Source organism: Pituophis catenifer, unplaced genomic scaffold (genome assembly GCF_029215685.1).
Source record: "Pituophis catenifer annectens isolate HBS135680 unplaced genomic scaffold, rPitCat1.0.hap2 SCAF_6, whole genome shotgun sequence".
Taxonomy (NCBI): domain Eukaryota; kingdom Metazoa; phylum Chordata; class Lepidosauria; order Squamata; family Colubridae; genus Pituophis; species Pituophis catenifer.
Window position 1 is genome coordinate 29,553,969 of NW_027256886.1, and position 26,790 is coordinate 29,580,758.

Here is a 26,790-nt window from a genome sequence, read left to right on the forward strand (position 1 = left end):
ATTTAATCATCTGAATAGAATCTGACATTTATTTTCAAGTGAAACAGATCTAACTTAATTGCTACTAAATCGCTTGTGACATCCAAGATTTTTGAATAGTAATTGATTAGTAAATTGAGTATGAGTCAATAATTCGAATGGCTACAAAAGTTAAAAGCAGATTTAAACTGCATCACAAGAATTTTCCAGGTTATAAGAAGCAATTGTTCCATTTCATTCTGCATTCTTTAGACCCCCTTATTGAGTATTTGTCCAGTTATAGGTATTGTGTTTTAATAAGGATTCAGAAAAAAATCTGGAACATGTTTATAGTAAAGCAATGAGAGAGACTGAGAGGGATAGCACTCTTGAAATACCTGAAATAATGTCAAACAGGAAATGCTCAATAATATTATCCATCATTCCAGAGTCCAGGATAAAAAAAATCAAGTTTCAAGAAGACAGAATGTTAACCAATTCTCCATTTAATTGATACGTTCAAATGGAAGCTATAGAGTGAAATTGTTTCAATTTGGATTCCTATTCTGAGCAAGCATTTGCAATCAGTTACCTAAACGACTTCTTCCAAAACTACATTTTAAGGATTCTATAGTTCTATTATATATATAAAAAAGCACTGTATCTTCAGCAAGCAAGGAAAACTTGAATGTCTCAATTATTTCATTCTCTCATGGGTAGATAAATTAATAATTTCTGATTTTTAAAATTTGTTGTACATGGAAAAAGAGACGACATGAGGAGGAATTGTCAGAGAGGAGTGGCAAGTTCTTGAGCTGCAGATTAGGAATCTGCAACTCACTTTTGTTAGGTTGTTCACTCTATTTGCTCTTTCCATTCTTTCTAGGGTGATGTAGGACCTCCTGGATCTCCAGGACAGCCATTACTGGTTGGACCGCCTAGTTCTAGACTGTTAAAGGGAGAAAAGGTATTCACATGACAAAATTTATGATTGCAAGTCAGTAATAGGAGTGGTGTGCTGGCCTATAGATGGAGCTCTCGCCTCACAATCAGGAGGCTGTGAGTTTGATCTCTATTTTTCTGTTTGAGCACACTGCGAATGTATCTGCTGAACAAAACTCCACATTGGCGACAGGAAGGGCATCCAGCCATTAAAACACTCTGCTAGCTCCATTTAGTTGCCCAGACTCTGCCCTGCAAACAACCTTTGCAAAAAAGGTCATAAAATTGGGTGCAATCACCCAGCATGACTGATGACCCACTTAACAATCAGCATGACTGATAACCGTAATTCATATGAGATTCGTATGAATGTCACTTATATTTGTAAACCATCATCTACACAGCAATGTTAGGCAATTTGTGACACTCCAGAAGCTAGGAAACAGACCTGATGGTGAAGAGTCTGGAAATTGTAGTTCAGCAATTTATGGAACATCATAGGCTGTTTGCATCTAATCTATAGGTTAATATTATATATGAACCAAGCTATTATGGATTATGAAATAAACAACAATTTAAACAAATCATGGTGTAGTGTAACAAGTGAAGTCAGCCATTATTCCCTGTAGCAAAACAGCTTCTGCCAGCAGTTTGGCAGATTGAATCTCACCAGGCTCAAGGTTGACTCAGCCTTCCATCCTTCCAAGGTGGATAAAATGAGGACCCAGATTGTTGGGGGCAATATGCTGACTCTGTAAACTACTTAGAGAGGGCTGTAAATCACTATGAACTGGTATATAAGTCTAAATGCTATTGCTATTCTAGCATAAAATAATTTTTGAGGAAAAATGTTATTTAATCTTTTCAATTTGTACTTTTTAAAATAAATAGCATTTATTTTATTTATTTATTTATTTATTTTTATTAGATTTATTACCCTTCTCCGGAGACTCAAGATGGCTTACAATGCGTTAAGCAATAGCCTTCATACTTTTGTATATTTTATACAAAGTCAGCTTATTGCCCCCACAACTGGGTCCTCAATTTACCTACCTTAGAAAGGATGGAAGACTGAGTCAACCTTGCAATACAGGGTATGGCAGAACTAAAATCATACTATTTAAACAATATTAAAACAAACACTTTAATCTTTAGGGAATAAAGGGAATGCCTGGATCTACCGGCTCAAAAGGATTGCGTGGCCAGAAAGTAAGTGACAAGTTTTTCATGAATGAATAGATAACATTCATTTCATCATGCTACTTGCCGAGAATGCTAAGAAGGAACTTTTTTTTTAGTTAAATGTATATTTACTATTATGTAACTGCATTTTATCAGCTGCCAATTCCCCTGAGTAAGATGTATGTTTGAATTTACTTCAGATTACAATATAAGACATATTTGGAAAGAATGCCATGGTCCCCATGTTGCTTTTTCAATAGAATACAAATGGAAAACCATTTGCAAATGTATAGAATAGGGGGAAAATAAATAGAGTAGGACTTAATTAGGCAAATGATGTACCTAATTAAATTTAGTTTAAATGTTTAATTGGGCATTTTTTTCTATGAAAAAGAGCAGCTCAACTGTATAATTCCAAGCCAGTGGTTTTTTTGAAGATGTGGCTGGGGAATTCTGGGAATTGAAGTCCACAGACCTTCAAACTGCCAGGGTTAAGCAACACTTCGCTAAATCTTTAAAAAGTGACTAGGAAGGATGCACCCCAGTACATTAATTGTTCTTGGGCAACCCCTTAGAGACACCTGATTTACATGGCATAGTAGCATGTCTTTGGAATTAATAAAATGAGGCTCTTGTTTCTTTTTTCAGAATTGGGGGGGGGAGGGAGGCTCTCTTTAACAACATGTTCCCCTTCTAATTAATTGGAAATAAAGGGCAACCAATCTCGAAATTCTGAAACTGGTCTATTTTGAAACATAATAGGGTGAATTTGCATTTGGAGACAAAGGTGATAAGGGGATTCCTGGTTTTCCTGGAAAGCAGGTAAGAAATTCCAGAATACTATCTTCATCTCATTTTAATAGTGTATTTTTTTTAAAAAAAGTATACTTTCTATTATTGTCTCTGTAGGATTTTTTAATGATGATTTTATGAAGTATTATTGCAAATTGATATTTGGAATGCTTAAGTTATGAGCCATCAGTTAAGCATTGTGAAAGAGACTGCCGCTTCTATTTTAAATCCACATATACAAGTAAATAAAGGAAATTCTGCCTACACAGGCTATTTTATTTTTATTTTCTTAATATTTATGTGGAGCAGTGTTTCTCAACCTTGGCAAGTTTAAGATGCGTGGAATGGTTAGGGAATTCTGGGAATTAGCATCCACACCTCTTAAAATGACTAAGATTGAAAAATATTGATAGATAAAAATAAATTTAGCCAGCAACCAGAAAAACAAAACATCGACTTTTAGACTATATTTTTAATGAATGAGTACAGTATTTTTTATTGTGATTAAGTGAAAGTATTTTATAGATTTTCATTTATTTAATTATCATTTATATAGTTCATCTATTATCTGGCCTCTTTTCTGCTACATATAAAACAATTTAACTAATGTTTTTGATTAATTGGAAAATCTAAATAACCCTTTACTTTTGCATTTTTTTTGAGGTACAGTTTTTGTCAAACCTTATACTATCTTTTTTCCCTCCTTAATTCCTCTAGGGAATTCCTGGCTCATATGGTTCTCTGGGTTTCCCAGGAAACAAGGTAGATACAATACACAGAAATTACATTGCTTATCTATATGATTTCTTTAAAATGGATTAATCTACCTATGTCTGGGTAATTGGATGAAAACAGAGAGAAGAAAATAAGAGTATTTGGACAATTGTCACAATACCAAAATATAAAAAGTAGAGTTTTCCAGGAAAATGCACTAATGCTTTTCAATTTCTTCATAAATGTTTTAGAGATTAGAGAAAGCGAAGTTTAAAGTTTCATCAAGATCTCATCAAATAAACAAAGTTAGCAAAAAGAGAATTGTGTAGCTGTCTTATTAGCTATTTCCAAGCTATGGAAATGGAAGCAAAAATGACAAAGGGGTTTCAAAAACAGCAAAAACTTATGTCAATTAAAGAAAAGTCTTTCCATAATAAATTTTAATCTTTAATGTGCTGAAAGTTCTTACTTTCCATTTAATATAATAATGCTGGTTATAATGCTTGTTATTAATGGGGGTTAAGATTGTTAATGGTTACTAGTCAGGTGGCTTATATATAATTTTCAGGATCAGAAGTATTGTATGTTTCTCTGAAAAACATTGCCTGGGGAATTAGAAACTTAATAACTTTTTTACAGAATTATCTGATTACCATTGAAACAGATAAGCTTTTTGTCTTGTTTTATTTATTCTTCCATTGTAATCAGTGCAAAGAATATACCATAATTTTATCCAGTTGCCATGTTAATAATATACACACCTTCGACTATCTGTGAGGTATCAAAAACATTTTCCAATTGTTTATGGATTCCTAATAACTTTGAATTTACTTCATTTTCTTAAAGAATCAAACACATTCAAAAATTTATTTCAGGGTAAAACTGGAGCACATGGAATTCCTGGTCAAGATGGCTTGATAGGCATTAAGGTTAGTTATATGTAAATTTGTTGTTCCTCTCATTCCCTAGCCTTTGTATACCCTAAAGCAATGAAATCAATTACTATTTCAGGCTTATATTTCTACCCATTTTTATTCAATATGTACCCATTGCCTAACAATGCAATCAGGTCATGTTATCTGAATCAATTATATATAATTGATGAAGCTCATCATTTACCTTGTATTCTTCTAGGGCAGTGTTTCTCAACCTTGGCAAATTTAAGATGTCCTGTTCAGTGGTGAAATGTAAAATTTGTTACTACCGGTTCTGTGGGTGTGGCTTGGTGGTGGTGGTGGTGGGTAATGTGACTGGGTGGGCATGGCCAACTTTTTTTTTTAACTTTTAAAACCATTTTTTCTACAACTTCTTCAGCTGAAGAGGTTGTAAAAAAATACATTTAAAAGCCTCTGACAATCCCAGCTGAGTCATACGATCATCAGAGGCTTTTTTTTTACTTTAAAAAGCATTTTTTCGGCTGAAGAGGTTGTAGAAAAAATGCTTTTAAAAATAAAAAAGTCTCTGATGATTGCGTGGCTCAGCTGGGCATGGGGGAAGGCAGGAATTTTTGCTACTGGTTCTCCGAACCACCCGCTTCCATCGCTACCAGATCTAGCGATCCAGTCCAAACTGGGAGCATTTCATCCCTGATCCTACTGGCTGGGGAATTCTGGGAGTTGAAGTCCACACATCTTAAAAATGCTAAGGTCAAGGAACACCTCTTGGGGAAATGTCACTAAGTGTTCCCATTTTTATAGGGGGATCCCGGAGAGAATGGGCAGCCTGGGCCACCAGGACCTCGAGGAACTGCACTCACTGGACCAAAGGGTTAAGCTAATCTAGTTACATTATATTCATTTCCCATAAGCCACAATAAAATTCAATTTTTTAAATACAAGTATCCTTTCAATTATCCTGTACAGGTATTCAAGGAGACAAAGGAGATCCTGGACTTCCTGGAGAGAGAGGAACAGATGGAATGCCTGGTTCTGCTGGTGGCAAAGGAAGGCAAGGGGAAGACGGACTCAGTAAGAAATATTTTAGCTATCTTGTTTAGATAGAATTAAATAGTACCATCCATTTTCAAGTCTTTCCACAGATGTTATGACATATTCTGAAATTTTATATATAATTTCTTGCATAACAGCTAATGCTTTGAATTATTTTAGCAAGATTTTAAACCAAAAATAAAAGGTAAATGTAAAGGTTCCCCTTGCACATATGTGCTAGTCGTTTCCCCACGCTAGGGGGCGATGTTCATCTCCGTTTCAAAGCCAAAGGCCAGCGCTGTCCGAAGAAGTCTCCGTGATCATGTGGCAGGCATGACTAAATGCCAAAGGCACACGGAACGCTGTTACCTTCCCACCAAAGGTGGTCCCTATTTTTCTACTTGCATTTTTTACGTGCTTTCGAACTGCTAGGTTGGCAGAAGCTGGGACAAATAATGGGAGCTCACCCCATTACGCGGCACTAGGGATTCGAACCGCTGAACTGCCGACCTTTCGATTGACAAGCTCAGCATCTTAGCCACTGAGCCACCACATCCCTTTAAACCAAAAATAGTCCCCTGTAAATTCTTTATATTTTATTTGCTAAGGCATGCTGGCATATCTTCTTGTATATCTGCTTTTAAACATTATTTAATTTCCTTGTTTAAAGAAAGTAACTGTAGGTTATAGTTCTCTATATTCTGCAAGGTTATGTAATTAATTCCAATACCATGTTAGTCCTTGTTTTTAGGGCTATGCAGGGTTTAGGATTGAAAGACAAAAAAGGAAAATGACTGGAACTTTTCTTGGGATGAATGGATGCTGCTTATAGTAGCAACATATCCCAAATAAAGGCCAATTTGCTTTATGAAATTGCAGATATGTGCAAAGTGCACATTCTGAATGTTCCAAAGTATTTTCTTATTTTTGCATTTAAAGCATTGCCCTGCTGTAGCTGTTTGCTAATTGACATGGTCATTAACTTTATGTAGCTATGTTTTAGGTTGGGAGTGGGTGGGATTGATTATGTGGAGTTCTTGGTGTTCTCTGAACTTGATTGTTTGCTTGTTGATGATTCACTATCTGACTAAGAACATCAACAGTGCTGCTGTCTTTGAGGTTTACTGACTGTTTTGGATTTAGACCAAGCTAAATCCAAAAGCAGTAGGGAATTCCTGGCAGCTTGGCATTCACACAAATCAGTCATTGATAGACACATAGAGATAAATCACATTTACAGACCCCATGTTCTACATGCGGCTAATCTTGAAAGATATCTGGAACTTCAGCTGCTACAAAATGGTTCAGCAGGAATGTATATAACTGAGGAAATGTGGAAAGGGTTGAAGTATTATGCATCTATCTAGTATTAAGATGTATTTCAAGAGGCTATAGTGAAGTATTGATTTTGGAATAAACATAAATGTTGCAATCCAAAACATTAAAACTGATTTATAGTGATAAAACCTACTGAAAAAAAAAAAATCCAGTCTGTGTATATGGAAATCAAGTGTATGAATCTACTTGAAAAATATAGTTTAAATAAAAATTGAAAGAAAATCAGAAATTAAGGTGACTGTAATACAAATGGGATCATGTTAAAATATTTAATAAATGAACAGTTCAAAACAGAATGTTTCTGGTCTGGCCTTCAGTGGAAGCAAATAGATACAAGAAAAAAAACTCTTTTTTGTGTGTGTTATCCTGGAATTGTCTAGATTTTTTGCCATCTAGGTCTGGTAGTCCTTCTTCTGATAGATACTGGTTTTTCTCAAATGAAATTACCCCCCCCCCGGTTTTAAGACTCATTAAGCAATAGCACTTACACTTACATACCACTTCACAGTGCTTTACAGCCCTCTCTAAGCGGTTTACAGAGTAAGCATATTGCCCCTCAACATTCTGGGTTCTCATTTTACCGACCTCGGAAAGATGGAAGGCTGAGTCAACCTTGAGCTTGGTGAGATTCGATCTGCCAAACTGCTGGCAGCTAGTGATCAGCAGAAATAACCTGCAGCACTGCAGTCTAACCACGGTGCCATCCTGGCTTTAAGGCTCATTATATACTCATTTACCTTTCTTCCATAGGCTTTCCTGGTCCTAAAGGTGCATTGGGTGTAGAGGGTCCTCAAGGCTTCCATGGTGACCCTGGTCTCTCAGCTCAATCTAGTACAGCTCTGGGAAGGCCAGGATCTCCAGGGTTACCTGGTTTTCCAGGAGTACCAGGAAGACGGGGCTTGCCTGGACCACCCGGTAAGATAAGCCAAATATTGAAGCATTGCATGAGAATTGAATAATTAATAATTCCAGAATATCAACTGAAAGAAGCCAACATTTCCCATAACATTTCCTCTAAAGCAAGGAATATGAATACATTTTAGCTAAGTAGAACACAGTTTTTTGGTATAGAATCAGTCTTATCTTATGTGTGTGTGTGTGTGTGTGTGGTGGCAACGATAGCATAGGAAGAAGCTTATTTTATCAGACATTTTCATTCTTCAGTTGTCATCCTTGACTCCATTCCCACTCTGCCTGTCCAGATAGAGAGCGAACAAGAGAGAATATGTGTGGTGTATTATTTAGGGTGCTGGGCTAGGAGCAGGGAAACCCAAATTCTAGCCCTTCCCTTGAAATGGAAGATACTTGATTAATTTGGGCTCATTCGTTCTACCATTACTTATCAGTCTACCATTACTATTGCTATTGGTCTTCTCATCATTCCTGTTGCCCATCTCCTCCCATTTGTGACTGCATGACTGTAACTTTGCTGCTTGTATTCTTGCGATTTATATTGATATTGATCATTTCCTAGTATGATTTGATTGCTTATTGTATGACTGTCACTGGGTGTTGTGCCTTGTGATTCTGGACAAGTGTATCTTGTCTTTTTATGTACACTGAGAGCATATGCACCAAAGACAAATTCCTTGGGTGTCCAATCACACTTCGCCAATAAAGAATTCTATTCTATTCTATTCATCTATTCTATTCTATATCACCAGTTTCAATTCTTTGGCTTATGTGGCTTATACCAAAAAAGAGATGAGTGACATTTGTTGCACCACCACAAAGGCATGCAATGCTGTACTTTATTCTCCAATCTGTCCCTTAAAGTGTTGCTGGGCAGTAGTCCAGAAGTAATCAACATGGAGAAGAATTGAGCACAGTTAATCTGTGTGTTCCAGATGTCTTAGTATACATGAACTCACTATTTTCTTGATCATGTTAACTAGAAATGATAAATTTAAAAGTGGGAAATAGATTTCCAACTCTTCAAGATTAAGGGGAGATTCCCTTACTAATGGTCTTATTACTGCCTCTTTTAGACAAGAGGGACATAGTCATCCCACAAAGATGCTTTACGTCCCATAAATAATAATCAGCATAATGGTAGCTCTGGCCTCTCTAGGCATTCTACCTATATCATCAAGATCCACAAGCTGAAAGAAATCTGAACAATGAAGCAAGGAGTTACTATAGTTCCATTAATATATCCAACCCCTGAATTCTAGACTTTATCTAATAAAGAACAATGCAAAAATCTCACAAGTGGTTTATGGACTATTCTGATTCTTCCTTCCCAACTTCTTGATACAGCAGTTACTCGATAATGTAGAAAAGCAATGCCAGCTATTTATATGCAGATGCAAAGGAGACAGAAAATATTAATTCAAATGGACTTTAGCCTGTGGTCAATCGTATAAAGCAGTAGAGTAGGGATAAGTTTGATTTTTTTAAAATGACAGAGGGAAAAAACCCAATACATTTATATTATAAATCTGCATTATTTTACTTCTTCAAGGTGTTGCCTGTAAGGGGAGAGGGTCCCCTGGAGAACCAGGAGCTAAAGGTGAAATAGGATCACCTGGAGAAAGAGGTGGAAAAGGAGTGAAAGGCAAGTATATGCACCCCTCACAAACCAAATATTTAAATACTACGATATTTAGTCATTTATGTCCTTAAAGCCAGCGCTCTTCTATGCATCAAAATAAATGAATCAGCCATACTAGATAATAGCAAAGACCTTCCACTTTTTCTGCCATGCTCTTTTTCCTCTGACCTCCTGTGTCCCTTGAAGAAGCATCATACCCACATTTTCTTCAATAAAGGTAAAGGTTCCCCTCGCACATATGTGCTAGTCATTCCCGATTCTAAGGAGTGGTGCTCATCTCCGTTTCAAAGCCGAAGAGTCAGCGCTGTCTGAAGACATCTCTGTGGTCATGTGGCCAGCATGACTAAATGCCAAAGGCACACAGAACGCTGTTGCCTTCCCCCCAAAGGTGGTCCCTATTTTTCTACTTGCATTTTTTACGTGCTTTTGAACTGCTAGGTTGGCAGAAGCTGGGACAAGTAACAGGAGCTCAACCAGTTACGTGGCACTAGGGATTCGAATCGCTTAACTGTCGACCTTTCAATTGACAAGCTCAATGTCTTAGCCACTGAGCCACCGCATCCCTTTTTCTTCAGTATTGCCTGTGATTTTGAATGTCTTTGTTAAGGTCTATGATTGTATGAAGTGAACAAAAAGCTTCTTTTTTTTCAGAGCTCCACACTAGATGTGAACTTGGGAAGAAAGACAGAATAAAACAGTGGCTGCAACCTCCAACAAAGTTTATTTCTCATGTAGGAGTTAACTGTCACTTATTTTTGTCACTGGGTTCATGTTAGGTGCTTTGTTTATTACAGGAAATCCAAGGAACTGCTCATGTGGGCTTGGTCCTTGTGGTCCACCTGGCCAACGAGGTCTACCAGGGATACCTGGGAGAAAAGGAGAAGTGGGAACACCTGGAAAATATGGAAGAAAAGGTGATCCCGGTTTTCCTGGTAGAAGAGGAGAACCAGGATCCTTAGTGAGTAATCGCTTTTTAAAATTATATCAAGCTAATTAATAGAAGAAAACATATAGACATGTGTGCAAAAGTATAAATATGATAACATGGTCTCATGTTATAATTAAAACAAAGGAAAAGGAAAAAAAGATGCTAGATAATTTTTTCAAAAGTCTTCTTGACATTTGCTCCTTGTCAGAAACAATCTGATTTACAGTAATCCCAATTCAAATGTTAATAATTAACAGAAATCATCTGTACATTGCTGAAATCAGGTCTCGGTTTCTCCTTCACTCTTGTGCTATTATTTTAACCAAACTTGATTTCCCCAACGTCCACAATTCTTGATCCCTTGGCAGATTCCAAATACTGGGGAAATGGCCAGGAAAAATAAACTCAATAATAATCATCAAGCTACAGATTATCTAATAATTGTTTCAATATTATATTTTTCTCTTTAAGTATTAATATTTTTATTGCATTATCTGAAGTACTTTATAAGTAGAGTACAAATTATAATTTAACAAATAACATTTTAAGGAATTCAGTCAGGTTTAGTTGGAAGCAAATGTTCTAGTAGAACTGAATGTCATGAAAACAACTCATTAAACAATATCTCTAATCTTCCTAAGAGATTACTACTACATACTATGTCATGAAAGAAATACGTTAATCAGTATGTTGTCTTCTCAAACAGAATAAATTTCTCATTAACTAGGGGGAGAAAGTAAGCACCACATTCTTTTTTCCATCCTGTTCATTGAATAAAGTTTCTAATTGCAATATTTAATTAATTCAAATAAATAATTGAGTGAATTTAACAATAACCTGGGTATTTTTAAATTTCTAAGGGATTGCCAGGTCCATTTGGACTGACAGGTGAAAAAGGAGATAAAGGTGACCCAGCTGAAGTAAGGATCAAAGGTAACTATGCAAACTATTATAATTATAAGATTTGAGAACTGCTGTTTTGATATCTCCAAATCTAGTAGTACTGCACTTTGAGAAAAAGGAAAATGAGGATACAGTTAAAAGCAATGGGGTACTTACTTGTGTCTAGTTCAATTGCAATTATCTTAATTAAGCATGATGCCTATATTCTCCTGTTCCACATTTGGGTCATATATTTTATAATAGCTTGTTTAAACTACAGATGCCTGATACACCTGAACCAGGAAATTTTGAGTTCATCTTGGTTTACCAGTATGAAACAAGAAGACTGACAAAGATAACACAAAATGAAATATTAAGCCTGCATGATATGTTCTGCTATTTAGTATGCATCTGTATGCTTCTAAAGCAATAGGAATTTATTACATATAAATTCTCCTTCAGTTTGTTTACCAATCTGAGATCTAGAGCCTGGGTTGCTCATGTTTCTGCTTACAAAGAGGTACTCTGAAGTTCTTTTCAACAATCAGAATTTTTTTATTAAAATTAATCATAACAGTGACCTATGCAGACTCTTGAAATCAATGCAACATTTATCCCATAAGATAGGATTAAACCATTTGGATTTAATAAATCAATCAAGTACTACTTGGATTTGATTTATTATAGTCCTTATGTAAGTAAGAATGGAAAATGAAATGAGAAATAATGATTATATGATAGGTGCCAATTCCCAAAATGTAATCTATGTCATAATTAGAATAAATCTCTCAGCTTCATTTTTGTGACTCAGTTAATAATAATGTGGGAAATACTGCAATCTGCATCTCATCATCTATCTCACCACTGAGTAATATTTATTTCTCTATTACATTACATAAGGTAGGTAGATAATCTGCACCATACTTCCAAAAACCCCTTGAATCAGTTCAGAACACCTAAAAAAGGCAATCTGGCCCAATCTGCTGTATGGTGAAATATATATTTGCATTTTGTCTGTGGACCCATCTAGTGTTTAACTCCACCTACAACTAAGCCCACCTATTATTTTCTTAAAGGTCCTTATAAAATATTCACAAAGAAAATGTGGCCTTTGACAAAAAAGAAAATATAAAAAAATAACTTGTCTGCTCCTTATATAAAGTATGTAATCTACTATATACTAGTTTTCTAAAGACATCTTAAGTTTTGACAAATATCTACCTCTGCAGAACTCAAATGCATTATAAGCTACCTATTTGTATTTGTATTTATATTTGTATTTATTAGTTTGTCAAACTTGTACAAGATACAAGATGGTTTTTATTGAGGGTTTTGTTTAATATTCCTTGCAAGACAGAAGGGAATTTTAAACTTGACAGTCTTTATGATATGCATCCAGTTTTCTTCATTATTACAATATAATTATTTCCTTTATATATATGCTTATTCTACAACACGGGTATCAAACTCGTGGCCTGTGGGCCAGATGTATCACGCACTGGCTACACCCGGTACATCATGTGATGACGTGACACCGCAAGTTTGATACCTCTGTTCTACAACTATTGGAAATTATTTTTCTTATTAACTGAGACTGACTTGAATTGTAACACACCGTATTTCTTCAGATACTAATTATAAGCTTTCCATCATTTGTAGGAATAAAAGGACAAAGAGGTGTTCCAGGAATATATGGATTTCCAGGAATAAATGGCACTTCTGGCAAGACGGGAGAAGGAGGATTGGCGGGTGATAAAGGGATTCAAGTAAATCTGTTTATCTTGAAGCCTGTCTTTTATTGTAAATCGGTACCTCTTCCTTTCCAAAGAAATTTCAGGAGTTGACAATATCTGGACATCTGTGTCTAGTCTCAGCAATTCATAGTAAAAACTGTAACAGAGAAGGTCAGAAGTTAAACAGGGTTGAACCTCCTTGAATGAAAGATCTTCATGAAATACAGGTAGTCCACGACTTACAACCACAATTGAGTCCAAGGATTCTGTTGTTAAGTGAGATATTTGTTAAGTGAGTTTTCCCCATTTTATGACCTTTCTTGCCACAGTTGTTAAGTGAATCACTGCAGTTGAAAAGTTAGTAACCCGGTTGTTAAGTGAACCTGTCTTCCCCATTGCCTGTCAAAAGGTCGCAAAAGGTTATCACATGACCTTGGGACACAGCAAGAGTCATAAATATGAGCCAGTTGCCAAGCATCTGAATTTTGATCACATGATCAGAGGGATGCTGCAAAGGTCATAACTGTAGAAAAACTGTCATAAGTCATATTTTTCAGTGACATTGTAACTTTGAACAGTCACTAAATGAACTGTTGTAAGTCGAGGATTACCTGTACCAGACACAGAAAACAAAACAAATAAGACAATGGCAAACTATTTTTGTAAGCAGACATATTTACTAGCACTGGCTAACTTCCAGGCAGATTCTTAGCTTGATGTTTCTAAACCTCACCTGGACTAAGCAATTTCTCACTACTGAGATGGTTTACTACTCGTATTGCAAATTACTTTTTTCATTGTTTGTGGAATCTGCCATTGGTTCCTAATAAATACATATAGTGCTGTCATCATCAGAGGTAAAGAAAACAATGAGTAGAAGCTCAAATTAGGTGGTTGTTATTGAGTTGCTAATAGGGGTGGGTTCTACTTACCTTTACTACCGGTTCGCAACAGGTTCACAACAGGATCATACACATGTGCTCACTTCACTCGCACGTGTGCCTTGCTTCAGATCGCTGATGATGACATCTGGGGCAGTGGGCGGGGCCTCCCGCTGGTTTTACTACTGGTTCAATAGAACCAGTCCAAACCAGGGGCAACCCACCACTGGTTGCCAGGCAAAATATTTTTGTTTCTTCAATCCTGCATATTGCTAGAACTCAGTCTTGAATTTATCAAATTCTGGGTTTTTAAAATGTTTTGTAGTTGTTTGTTGTAAATTTACTCCAAGATCACTTTGATAAAAATATAGTATTTTATACATGTATAAAATATAGTTTATATGGGTAACTAATTATGACTTAAACTATTTAATTAGAATTTAGACTAGACATACTGCCCACATGATAATTGACTACATCTGGATAGGATCTTAAATCAACTTGAACCTAATAGCATTTAAATGACATTCAGGTCACAAATATTATTTTGTATTTATCTGAATGGTGCACAGGGAGAAGACGGAAGAGCTATACAAGGTGATAAAGGATTTCCTGGAGATCCTGGAATTCCTGGCTCAAGAGGTCAAATGGGGACACCCGGTTTTGGGATTCAGGGCCCACAAGGTGTCCAAGGCCTACCCGGAGATCCAGGAGGCCTTGGTACGAAAGGAATATCTGGGCCAAAGGGTCAAAAAGGTAATCTAATTGATGTTGAAAAGGAAAAAGGCAGTTTCCAATTGGATATTTCACCGACACAGAACTGTTATTGCAGCATTAATGTAAGAATAAAATATAAAGAGCCCTTGACTTACGACCATTAATTTAATAACAGTCCAAAGTTATGATATTGCTGAAAAATATTATTTATTATCTATCCTTGAAGTTATGATCATTGCACCACCTCTGCATTCATATTATTGTGGTTTGGCTGCTTGGAAACTGGCTTGCATTTATGACAGTTTTGCAGTGCCTTGTGGTCATGTGATTGCTATTTGTGACCTTTGCAGCCAGTTTCTTATAAGCAAAATGAATGGCTTATTGTTTAGCAACCAAACTTCCACGTCCAATTATGGTCATAAGTCAAGAACTACCTGTATTGATATCCATGCATATTTACTTAGAAATAAGTATAATTTTTATTTAGTAGTTTCAATTACTCAAAATGTTGCCACAACTAGAAGGAATATTTCCCTACAAATAATTAATAAACCATTATTGGTTTAATGGTCTGGAAGATTGGGAGTTGAGACTCACATATAATATTTTTTTCTATTTTAGGTATTACTCTTCCAAGTGGAAGAACATACCCTGGGAATCCAGGTATACCAGGATTTAAAGGTATACCAGGTATGGCCACAAAAATAAAATAATTCTTTTTGCTAAATCAAGTTATTTGTCTTTATTTAAAAAAATAAACAGCCCTTTATAATTTAGACTCATACAAAAGTGTAGCAAAATCATTTTAGAATGAAAAGAGAAATATAAAGGTAAGGTCCAAAATAAAAAATTGGCTAGACTGTTTTGTGATATTCTGTGTTGGAGGACTGTGACATTTTATATTGACAGTGAGTTTAGTGATGAACATACATACACACACATATACATGTACACACACACATATTATATTCCAGACATACATGTAGTTGATTAGCATGAAGATTCTTTCTAAAGGATTAATGAATCTCAGATATATTTTCTTTTTGATTCTCTTTGATTCACTATAGAATTCTATCACATCATTCTAGAAAAGTGGGATGCAATTTGTCTCCTCTATAATTTCAAAAAATCCTTATAACTGAACTAAATGTTATGATGATTTGCTTGCTTGCACTAATGCTTTTGGCCAAGTACCAAATATTAAAACAGAAAGATTTAAATGAATTTATTTTTTTAGAAAAAATAATGCTATTAAAAGTAGTGAACAGAACAATAAAATATAATGCAAACTAGAAGAAAAGACAGAAAGAAAGTATAAAAAGTTTTCCCCAGAAAGTGAGTTGGGAGGTATACCTTAAGAAATCTGTGAAGTTAAATACAACAGCAAGAAACAAATGCAGCTTTAGTTATTAGATAATTCCTTATTTGTGACTCTTAATGTTAAGAAGTGTATTGTTCAGCTTGATTGACAGTCATTTTAAAATATAGAAATTTGAATGATAAAGATTGTTGGCGGAGTTGTCTACAATTGCCAAACAAAGCAATTATTGGATGGATTTATCTAGTCGGTTACCTACAGCCTTTCTTTAGTTTTCTGAATAGAGCTCGCTTTTAATTTTCTTTAGAGAATGTTTAAAAGTGTTTAAAATCCAGTCATGGACCCCTGAATTATTTCTGTACATTCAGGTCCAAAAGGGTTAAGAGGCCCACCTGGCCCACCTGGACCCAATGGTTTTGATGGTTTCAAAGGCCAAAAGGGTAGACTAGGAACATCAGGCAATCCTGGTCCAGAAGGTAAGTGAGAAAGTCCTAATATTTTATTTATTAAAGATGGAAATCTACAAAAACCAATCTACACTGCATTAACTATTGTTGCTTTTCTCCCTGTAGTTGATGCAACACCGAAACATAAATGCATACAGATTCCTGAATGCTGAAAAAAATCATTAATTAAAATCATATTTAGGACAGAATTACAGCATAGTGCTGTATCTCTCCATCACTGAGATATGCAAATTGCAGTAGCATCATCCCTTTTTAACTATTTCTGTTTCTTAATTTCTTATAATTTCTGAAAATGTAAAGAAGGCAGGAAAATTGGTTTCTACCACATGCTTTCAAAATATACCCAGAAGTGATTGGGATCTATGTGATTACATGTTATTTCCTCCCGAGTCCCAGCTGATCGGGAGGAAATGGGAATTTTTCAATAATCTTCCACTGGAATGGGGAGGGAATGGAGATTTTACAGTATCCTTCCCCTGCCATGCCCACCAAGTCACGCCCACACAACTGGTAGTAAAATATTTTGAATCCCACCACTGTTTACAATCCCTTCCCTTCCACCAAAGTCAACCAGTGGTGATCCAACAGAGATAGTTGCCTTTTTCCATACACTGGTTGGCATGATCATGTCCTCTCCAAAGAAGATTCCATTCTGTTTTGAAATCATGAAGCTGCAATCATTTTTCATAGCTTCTTGAAGAAATTATGTTATTTAAAATAAATAAATAAATAAATAAATAAATAAATAAATAAATAAATAAATAAAATTATTTCAAATACTTAAGTATAAAAAGTTACATCAGAATCTCATGAAAATGTTTAATAATTGTTATTGTTATGGCCAGATATTTAGATGGAATTTGGCATTTTTATTCATCTATCAAGTTCTTCTCCAGGACCTGGAATAGACAAATATTGTTTGATAGTGTTAAAGGTGTCATAGTAGGATGTAAGCTTTCCAAATAAAGCGGCCTTTTGAAATTGACTGATGGTGATTTTGTCAATGCTGATGGTATTCAACAGATGCTCCAGTTGTTTTGTAGCTGCACCTAAAGTGCCTATTACTATTGGTACTGTCTTTGCTTTCTTTTGCCACAATCATTGTACTTCTATTTGCAGGTCTTTGTATTTTGTAATCCATCTTTCCTTCCTTCCTTCCTTCCTTCCTTCCTTCCTTCCTTCCTTCCTTCCTTCCTTTTCTCTCTCCCTCCCTTCCTTCTTACTTCCCCACCTACCTTTTTGATAATTTACTACAAAAACAAAATTTTGAAGTACAATATCTTAGGCTACAACATAAGACATCCTTCCCAATATATCAGGCTTGAGAATTAAGGGACTGGAAGATTACTGCAATTGCAATCTCAATAGACCTTAGAAGACTGGCCATGGCAGTGCAATAGTTAGAATGCAGTATTGCAGGCTAATTCTGACTGCCGGCTGCCAGCAGTTTGGCAGTTCGATCCTGACTAGCTCAGTCTTCCATCTTTCGGAGGTTGGTAAAATGAGGACCCATATTGTTGGAGGCAATATGCTGACTCTTTAAACCACTTAGAGAAGGCTGTAAATCTCTGTGAAGCGGTATATAAGTCTGAGTGCTATTGATATTGCTAGATGTAGCTCAGATTGAGTAGTGTTTTCTGCATTCTTATTTTGTATACTGTTTCATGAGAAACTGAACATATTGAAATGAACTAACCATTAATCTGTGTAATCTATATGTCATTATTCTAAGGTTTAAGGGGTGAGATTGGTGATCCAGGTGATCCAGGTGAACAAGGTTCAAGTCAGGATGGCCCTCCTGGATTGCCAGGCCTTCCTGGGCTTCAAAGTCCAAAAGGTGTTCCAGGTGACATTACCTACAGTCCTCCAGGTACCCCGGGTAAAAGAGGTCTTCCAGGGCTACCAGGTTTGCCAGGCCTAAGAGGTGACCCTGGTTTTCCTGGACTTCAAGGTAAGAGGTCCATTCTTCCATGCTAAAAGATGTACTTGAATTCCGTTGGTTATATTTTCTTTGCCAGAGAGGGGGAGGATGGAATAAAAATAAATAAAACAAATTTGTAGTATAAGAAGCCGAAGGATGCAAAATTAAATTTTATTGGGGAGGAAGCAGTTTTTTAAAAGAGTTAATATAAATATAAAATAGGGAACAATTCAATCATAGTTAATTCAGTAAGTACATTAATCAAAATATAAGAAAAAGGAAGGAGATAACTCAACAAAAAGGAGTGTAAAAACCAAAGTATCTTATGAATTAGAGAAATATTGTAAAATGTTGTTGTCATTTGTAGTCTGAATCAAATAGAAGGGATGCATCTTGCCACATTCTGATTGCCCAGGAGCCCCGTAACATCATAAGACTTAAAATATGCATAGCAAATTCCATTTTCTACAGTAGTTTCACAATCTTTCCTTTTATCTTTATCAGTGGGCTTGAATGGACCACATCAGTGCTTTTAAGATTTGAGAGATAAATGAGTTTTTAGTTCCTATTGTTCTGTCCTCATGCTTGAGTTATTTTAAGTAGATATGATTTCCCGAAGCTACAGATTCACTGATGAATCTGTTTTGTGACAAATTGGTGCATTATCAAAATATTTCTAGAGGGACCAATACACAGTATAAACTGTGGAGCAAAGCTGTACAAATAAAGTCAATTTCTTATATATATTTTATCTATTTTATAGTAAATAGGATTTCAATTCAGGAAAGGGCAATATTATCTGAAAGTATGCAGACATAATTAAGATTTTTCTATTTTTTTTTTAATGTTGCTTTGTAGCAAATCGGATTTAAAATTCCAGGAATGCCATGGCATCTACCACATAAAATGAGGAGCTAAATTGTTGGGGGAGATATGCTGACTCTGTAAACCGCTTAGAGAGGGCTGAAAAGCACTGTAAAGTGGATATAAGTCTTAGTGTTATTGCTATTAAGCATGTTAATTTTCAACTTTTCTAGGAAAATGAGATATTTGTTTGTCCCCCCTCACCCCAACTTATAAAATCTGTTTGCAGGGCAACCTGGCACCCCAGGGCTTCCAGGAGCTAAAGGTCTCCGAGGTCCAAAAGGTGACACAGGAGTGATGGGTTATCCTGGATCACCTGGACTGATTTGTGAGAAAATGTTGGAGGGGCTACCAGGACCACCAGGCTCTTTTGGAACACAAGGACCTAAAGGTGAACACAATATGGGTGAAAACAAAATCGCATACATCTTAATTGATTATATTCTCTTCTTCTTCTTCTTGTGCCATATACATCATCGGATGTTGGCGATCATGTTTATATTAGCTATGTGACTAATGCCTACTATTTGGACCCATCAGACAGTTGGCTTTATGTTTTTGCCAGCCTTCATCCAAATTCCTGTTCGGCCTTCAAAGCAATAATCTATCAATAACATTCAGCAGCAGTCTTCAATAAGTGATTGATGGTTACTGCATATCTCAAGTATAGAGTTTTTCCAGAAAACAGGGATTTCACACTGCACATCATGAAAGTTCTTGTCCCTTCATATCACTGAGAATTTCTTTCTTAAAATTGATTTTTTAAGTTGTTGTTTAATTGAAAGCTATGTCAAGATTTCAGATGAATCCAAACTGATGTAAACATTTATGTACATGAACATTTAACTTTCTTTCCCATTTTTTTGTGAGGCAGGGAAATGCTCAACAAGCCAAAATATACAATAGGATGCAAATCTTCTCAAACTTGTTTATATACCTATAAGTATAAGCATATATATGCATAGTCACACCTATATTGTCTCTGCATGTATGTATATGTGAGTGTCTCTACACACATGCACACACAGACAAATGCATACTAGCATTGTTGCATCTTTGCATTATTATCATGATGTGCACTGTCAAAGTAGCAGTAATATTTTTACATTTTTACATTACATCAACACACACCATTTATGTTGTTCTTGTGCTGTGCTTTCAATTCTAAACTGGTTTAAAGAAAATCCTATCTGGATTAAACCTTTTGGAATTCAGTTCGTATTGGAGGCTACCAGATCTTCCCATTGGACAATTTCCTGATGCTGTGCCCTCCCAAATTTTTTTATCAGGAAAGCAGTATCTAAATTTTTCCTGTCCTGCATACAGGTTTTCTTAAACATATATACTTGTATATGTGTGGGTACATACTGTATATCTGCATGTGTGTCAGCAACCATGAAGATAGATTTTCTCAAGGACGATCTATCACCAGCATGATCCTTCAGATCTTCCATGGTGCACCCATCATCATTACAACTAATTCCATTCACCTTGATGCTGGTTATCCTTTCCCCCCCTCTTTCCCAGCATTAAAGCCTTCTTCAGGGAGCTATGTCTTTACCTAATTGATCTGAAGTAGAATAATTTGAGCCTGGTGATTAGTATTTTAAGAACATTTTTCCCAAGGCTTTCATTGGAATTGTACTAAGTGTTAGTCCACGGTGTATTTCTTGACTGCTGGGTTCTTTGTTGTTAATCATCAGTTCTAAAAGACAGAACTATCCTATCTAGCACTTCAGCATCTTCATTGCCAGATCTAATATTGGTGGCTGTATCTTTTGTCATGGGTTTGGCTTTTATATACAATCTTTTTTTTTTTTTGGTTGTCATTGACTTTCTCATTGTCTTCATTGGCCTTCTTTACTAGAACTTGCAGATCACTTGCATTTTCAGTTATCAGAGTAGTATCAGCATAGCACAGGTTATTGCTGTTTGTTCCTCCAGTTTTAAAATCAGGCTCATCTTCCTCTAATCCAACTTCTCTCAACATATACCCCACAAATAGGTTAAATACTGTATATAAAATGAGACTTTATAACTGTTTGTCTAACTATTTTGCCATCTTGGAGCCAGTCTGCTTGACCATGTGGCTGCCAAGTGTATCAGACTGTGCCTTCCTGACCTTTGCATAGATTTTGCATAAAGACAATGGAATTCCTATTATTCTCAGCACATTCCACAGCTTGACATGATCAATAAAATCAAAGGCCTTTCTATAATCAATGAAGCACAACTTACTTCTTTCTAGTATTCTTTAACTTACACTGCTATCCAACATGCATTAGCAATGTTTCTTATACCTGGCCCCTTCTAAAGCCATTTTGGAGATCTGGCATCTCCTTTTTCAGATAGAGCTGTGATCTGTGTTAGATGATACTAAGATGACTGTAAGTACATGAAAGTAAGGATACTGTGTGATTGTTGGCACATTCTTAAGTCTCTTTTGGGTATTGGTATTAGAATGACCTTTTCAGTTGGCTACTGTGTCATTCTGAATATTTGCTGGCATTGTTTGGTAAGAACAGGGGTGTCAAACTCAAGGCCCGGGGGCCAGATCCAGCTCATGGGGTGCTTAGATCTTGCCTGCAGGGCTGCCCTGGAAACAGCAAAGGACTGGCCAGCAGTGCCTCTGCCAGTGAAAATGGAGCTTGTGATGGCCATGTGAGGTCCTCACAAGCTCCATTTTCACTGGCAGAGGGTTGCAGGAGGCCATCACAGCCAAAAACAGAGCTCGGGAGCCTGTTTTCGCTGGCAGTGCAGTCAGGCCACCACAGGTGGACCTGACATGAGTGACGTTGAGCTGGCTACAGCCACCCTGGCCATGCCCAACCTGCCCCCTGAGGTCAAACACAACCCTGATGTGGCCCTCAATGAAATTGAGTTTGACACCACTGGGTTAGAACTTTTATAAAATCTATAAGTATTTCATTAGAAAGTCTTTCTAGCCTCCGTACTTGGCAATGAAACTTATACACGAGAAGCTTGTGATCAGCTCCTTGCCTTGTCTTTGTTGTTATAAGTGAGCTCTTCCACCTCGTATCAATAATACAGTCAGTATGATTTCTGTATTCTTCATCAATGAACATAGGTGTCATTTTGGTTGCTGGAAAATTATGTTAGCAATAAAGAAACAATTGGATTGAATACTTTCCTTATAGAAGGAAGCATCATCAATACAGCTCTAAAGACTTGGCTCAAGAATATCAAATTCTGCTTGTGAAAGTTTTAAACATTATTGTAATTTTGCCTATCTTGTCTGCTTTCCTTTGCTTCCTCCAGTTCTGGGATATCTAGATGTGGTGAGTGAAGAGGAACAAGTAGACATAATTTGAAGAATTCCCTTTTTTAAACGTGGCCTTGGAAAGAATGGGATAATATATTGCTTGCTGTATTTTCCCATTAGGATTGAAGGGCATTAAAGGTCCTCAAGGAGATAGGGGAGCATCAGGCCCAGCTGGAATGAAAGGATTGCCAGGAGCCCCTGGAACCCACGGGCCACCCGGCTTTCCAGGCTTACGAGGAGATCCAGGATTTTCAGGAGAAAACGGACTGCCAGGTCTTCCAGGGACAAAAGGTAGGTATGGGCTGGTTGATTTGGGGGTTCAAAGTCTAAAAATATGGAATGTGAACTTGGGTTGGACAAGCCATGACTTAGCATGTTATGGAATCCAGTCGATACATCAGTATTGTATAACTTAATAGTCCCTTTTCTCTCAATGTTTTAACAAGGACACAAAGGATTTGAAGGCATGCAAGGTTTCCCAGGCCTTCCAGGAAATGCAGGAGAAATGGGAGCATCAGGTGTAAAAGGAGAAAAAGGACAAATTGGTCTATCTGGTCCTCCTGGAGAATTTGGGAAAAGGGGTTCCAGCGGTATGTAGAATAATCTAATTTATATGGCTGTCCAGATCAATTGTACATGGCTCTGGGTGGCATATACAGATAGTCCTCCACAATTGAGCCCCAAATAGCTAAGTGAGTAATTTGTTACCCCATTTTATGACTTTTCTTGCCACATTTTTTAGGTGAATCACTGCAGTTGTTAAATTAATAGTACAGTTGTTAAGTGAATCTGGTTTCCCCATTGACTTTGCTTGTCATGTCACAAAAGGAGGTCACATGACTCCAGAACCCTGCAACGGTCATAAATGTGAGTCAGTGGTTAAGCATACAAATGTAAATCACGTGACCATGGGGATGCTGCAAAGGTTGTAAGTGTGAAAAATGGTCATAAGTCACTTTTTTCAGTGCTGTTGTAACTTTGAATGGTCACTAAACAAACTGTTGTAAGTTGAGGAATACCTATACAGTTAAACTATTTTAATTGAATAAAAGTAAGTATTTTATAATTCGAGAATGCCATTAGGCCTCAATGTATCCAGGAGCTCTATATTTCTTCTAGGTAAGAAGTATGATGTATTCCTGATTAGGCATTAGGCATACCTTAAGGAGATAAGCAAAAAAGTTGGATGATTGGTTGGTTTGCTTTTTTAAAAATAAGGGATTAAAATTTCAGTAGTAGGTTCTTCATTCATATTTTTGATATTGGGACTGATGTAGGGTGTCCATATAATACAGAGATTTCATCAACATGAGAAAATGTGTTTTGTTACATTATAATGCAAGCTCCCTATAATGTGATGTTGGTGGAATTTGTCTCATGAAGTAACTATACATGTTATTGCTTCCTGTGAACATCTATGCTTCATCTTTATTGTTTTACAAGTGAATCAAGACATTTTCAGAATTCTGATGCTTATGTCTTTTAAGTGTCAAATAAACACATGTGTTTATTTGGTAAACAATGTGGTATATACTCTGTACAATTATATCACTGGGGAGATAACAGATTAACAGAGTTGGAAGGACCATATAGGTCATCTAGTCCAACCCCCACCTAAGCAGGAGACCCTACACAATTTCTGACAAATGGCATCCAATCTTTTCTTGAAAGTCTCAAGTGATGAAGCTCCCACAAGCTGTTCCATTGGTTGATTGATCTCACTGTCATAAAGTTGCTCATTTCCAGGTTGAATCTCTCTTTGATCAGTTTCCATCCATTATTCCTTGTCTGGCCCTCAAGTGCTTTGGAAAATAGCTTGACCCCCTCCTCTCTGTGGCAGCCCTTCAAATATTGGAACACTGCTATCATGTCTCCCCTGGTCCTTCTCTTCATTAGACTAGCCATTCTTCATATATAACCTTTCTTCATATATTTTAGTCTCCAGTCCCCCAATCATCCTGGTTGCTCTCCTCTGCACTTTTTCTAGAGTCTCAACACCTTTTTTTATAGTGTGGTGACCAACTGGATGCAGTATTCTAGGTGTGGTCTTACTAAGGCTTTGTAGAGTGGTATTAGTACCTCACTTGATCTTGATTGTATCCCTTTGTTAATGCAATTTAGGATTGTATTGGCTTTTTTGGCTGCCGCTGCACACTGCTGGCTCATATTTAGTTGGTTGTCCATTAAGATTCCTAGACCCCTCTCACAGTCACTGCTATTAAGCCTGGTTTCCCCCAATTTATATGTGTATTTTTGGTTTTTCTTACCTAAGTGTAGGACTTTACTTTTCTCTACCATCCCAGAGGCAGAGGTGGATATATTTCAAGCAATTATATTGTAGTAAATTGTTGCATATGTTCTATTTTGAAGGTGAACCAGGATTACCAGGGGACAAGGGTAGAATCAACGTCCTGCAAGTAAAAGGACAACATGGAGAACTAGGCCTTCCTGGTGATAAGGGGTTACCAGGGGTCCAAGGTAAGCATATAAATTAGGTACATATATTAACAAGGCTGTCTCAAGTCATTTTTCCACTTCCATGCCCCCAACCAATATAGTCAAGATGTTGCATTTTTGAGAGAAACTAAATTATTGAGGCATAAAGGTGTAAAAATAACATTAAGCCTTTTCATCAAACACATATCAGTTAAAATCAGTTAAAACAGTACAAATTGAGAACCTGCAAGCTGCATTTGCCCTCAGCACCCTAAGACGATGTTGCCAAAATTTAGTATCGCTACCAAATTTCAGTGGTATGATTTGGAGTGGTATGATTTCCCTTTATTTAGAATTACATGGGGGGGGGATCAAAAGGCAGTAAAATCTAGAGTAAAATCCAATATAAAATATGCCTATAATTAACATACAAAATCAAGTGAAAGTATGAATGCTGAGCAGGGGTGATATTCACTTATCTTCACTACTGGTTCGCAAATGTGAGCACGCCCTCCTCCACGCATGCACAGAGCCTTCTGCATATGTGCAGAGGATCAAAAACGGGACGTGATGACATCCGGGCAGGTGGGCGGAGCCTCCCACCACCGGCGCTACTGGATTGGGCGATCCGGATCGATCCGGATGAATTTCACCACTGATGCTGAATAATATACGTTAGAAACATTTATTGTATTATTTGATATTGCAATGCTTGTGAAATAATTTCAGGTGATAAAGGCAATACTGGATTCAGAGGAATTCCGGGACCACCAGGCAAACAAGCAGCTCCAGGCACTCAAAAGGGTCAGCCCGGCGATGCTGGACACTCTGGTTCCCAGGGCCCACTAGGTCCCCCAGGGCCTCCAGGTGTGACAGGGATAATTGGTTTTCAAGGACAAAAAGGCAATCAGGTATGCCAAAAAGTTATACCATATTTATCTTTATACTTGCTGTAGAGTTGGACATAATCCATATTTTCATATGTATGGTGTATGAAATCATAATATAATTCTGTAGTGTGCTGTAATAATATACTACTGCTGCTTTTTCTTAGCTCCTAGAACCAAGGGAGAACCAGATCCATCTATGCTGGGGCATAACATTCACCATGGCTGTCTAGTGGCACCTTTAAATTTTTATGACTATTTTCTGTAGATTTTCATGGACCATGTGATCATACATTTTCTCTAAACTGCCTGAGCAATACTTTCCCAAATATCTATTATATCAAATAATGAGTAAGAGCCCTATCCCTGCAAGTATGCTTGGTAACAGCTCCATGAGTGTGCATCAAACTTCCCATTTGATCTTATTTTAATGGAAGTGGCAAGCTGCAAAGCACGAGCCTCAAGAATAGAGGTAATCCTTCACTTACAACCACAACTAAGACCAGAATTGTGGTCATAAGTTGTTGCGATCATAAGTCGAATGACTACGTGACTGAATTCAAATACCAGTTTTTACCATGGCCATGAGTGAATCAGGTGGTTGTAAAGTAATCACATAGTCATTAAGCAAATCACATGTCGCAAATCTGAATTCAGCTTATCCAACGGGTGGTTTTTTTGCCAGAAAATGGCAAAAATACACAGAATGTGATTATATGACCATGGGACACTGCAATCACATGTAAGTCAGTGGTAGGTTGCTCCCAGTTCACGAACCAGTTTGCGGTTCGCGGTTCAGCCGAAGAGGTTGTAGGAAAAAAAATGCCTTTAAAAGCCTCTGGCGATCCCAGCTGAGTTGCCTGATCGTCAGAGCTTCTAAAAGCATTTTTTTCTGCAAGCTCTTAAGATTGTAGAAAAAATGCTTTTAAAAGAAAAAAAAAAGTTGGCCACACCCACCCAGTCACATTACCCCTACCAAGCCACACCCACAAAATAAGCCTCACCCACAGAATCGGTAGTAAAAATTTTCAGAACCCATCCCTGATGTAAGTGCAAGTCTGTTGC

The 26,790-nt window shown here is 36.8% G+C and overlaps 1 protein-coding gene across 1 annotated transcript in view; it reads left to right on the forward strand.

Moving 5' to 3' along the window:
• COL4A4 (collagen type IV alpha 4 chain) overlaps window positions 1–26,790 on the forward strand; it is a 65,016-nt gene that overhangs the window by 21,194 nt on the left and 17,032 nt on the right. Inside the window, exons 12-32 of the mRNA XM_070944985.1 lie at window positions 845–925; window positions 2,056–2,109; window positions 2,845–2,904; window positions 3,592–3,636; window positions 4,464–4,517; window positions 5,286–5,355; window positions 5,451–5,555; window positions 7,605–7,769; window positions 9,319–9,411; window positions 10,203–10,366; window positions 11,197–11,269; window positions 12,878–12,984; window positions 14,405–14,588; window positions 15,171–15,239; window positions 16,236–16,343; window positions 18,067–18,285; window positions 19,349–19,510; window positions 22,523–22,693; window positions 22,849–22,992; window positions 24,773–24,880; window positions 25,568–25,749. Of these exons, the coding sequence (XP_070801086.1) occupies window positions 845–925; window positions 2,056–2,109; window positions 2,845–2,904; window positions 3,592–3,636; window positions 4,464–4,517; window positions 5,286–5,355; window positions 5,451–5,555; window positions 7,605–7,769; window positions 9,319–9,411; window positions 10,203–10,366; window positions 11,197–11,269; window positions 12,878–12,984; window positions 14,405–14,588; window positions 15,171–15,239; window positions 16,236–16,343; window positions 18,067–18,285; window positions 19,349–19,510; window positions 22,523–22,693; window positions 22,849–22,992; window positions 24,773–24,880; window positions 25,568–25,749 (2,418 nt within the window). The remainder of the gene's footprint in view (window positions 1–844; window positions 926–2,055; window positions 2,110–2,844; window positions 2,905–3,591; window positions 3,637–4,463; window positions 4,518–5,285; window positions 5,356–5,450; window positions 5,556–7,604; window positions 7,770–9,318; window positions 9,412–10,202; window positions 10,367–11,196; window positions 11,270–12,877; window positions 12,985–14,404; window positions 14,589–15,170; window positions 15,240–16,235; window positions 16,344–18,066; window positions 18,286–19,348; window positions 19,511–22,522; window positions 22,694–22,848; window positions 22,993–24,772; window positions 24,881–25,567; window positions 25,750–26,790) is intronic.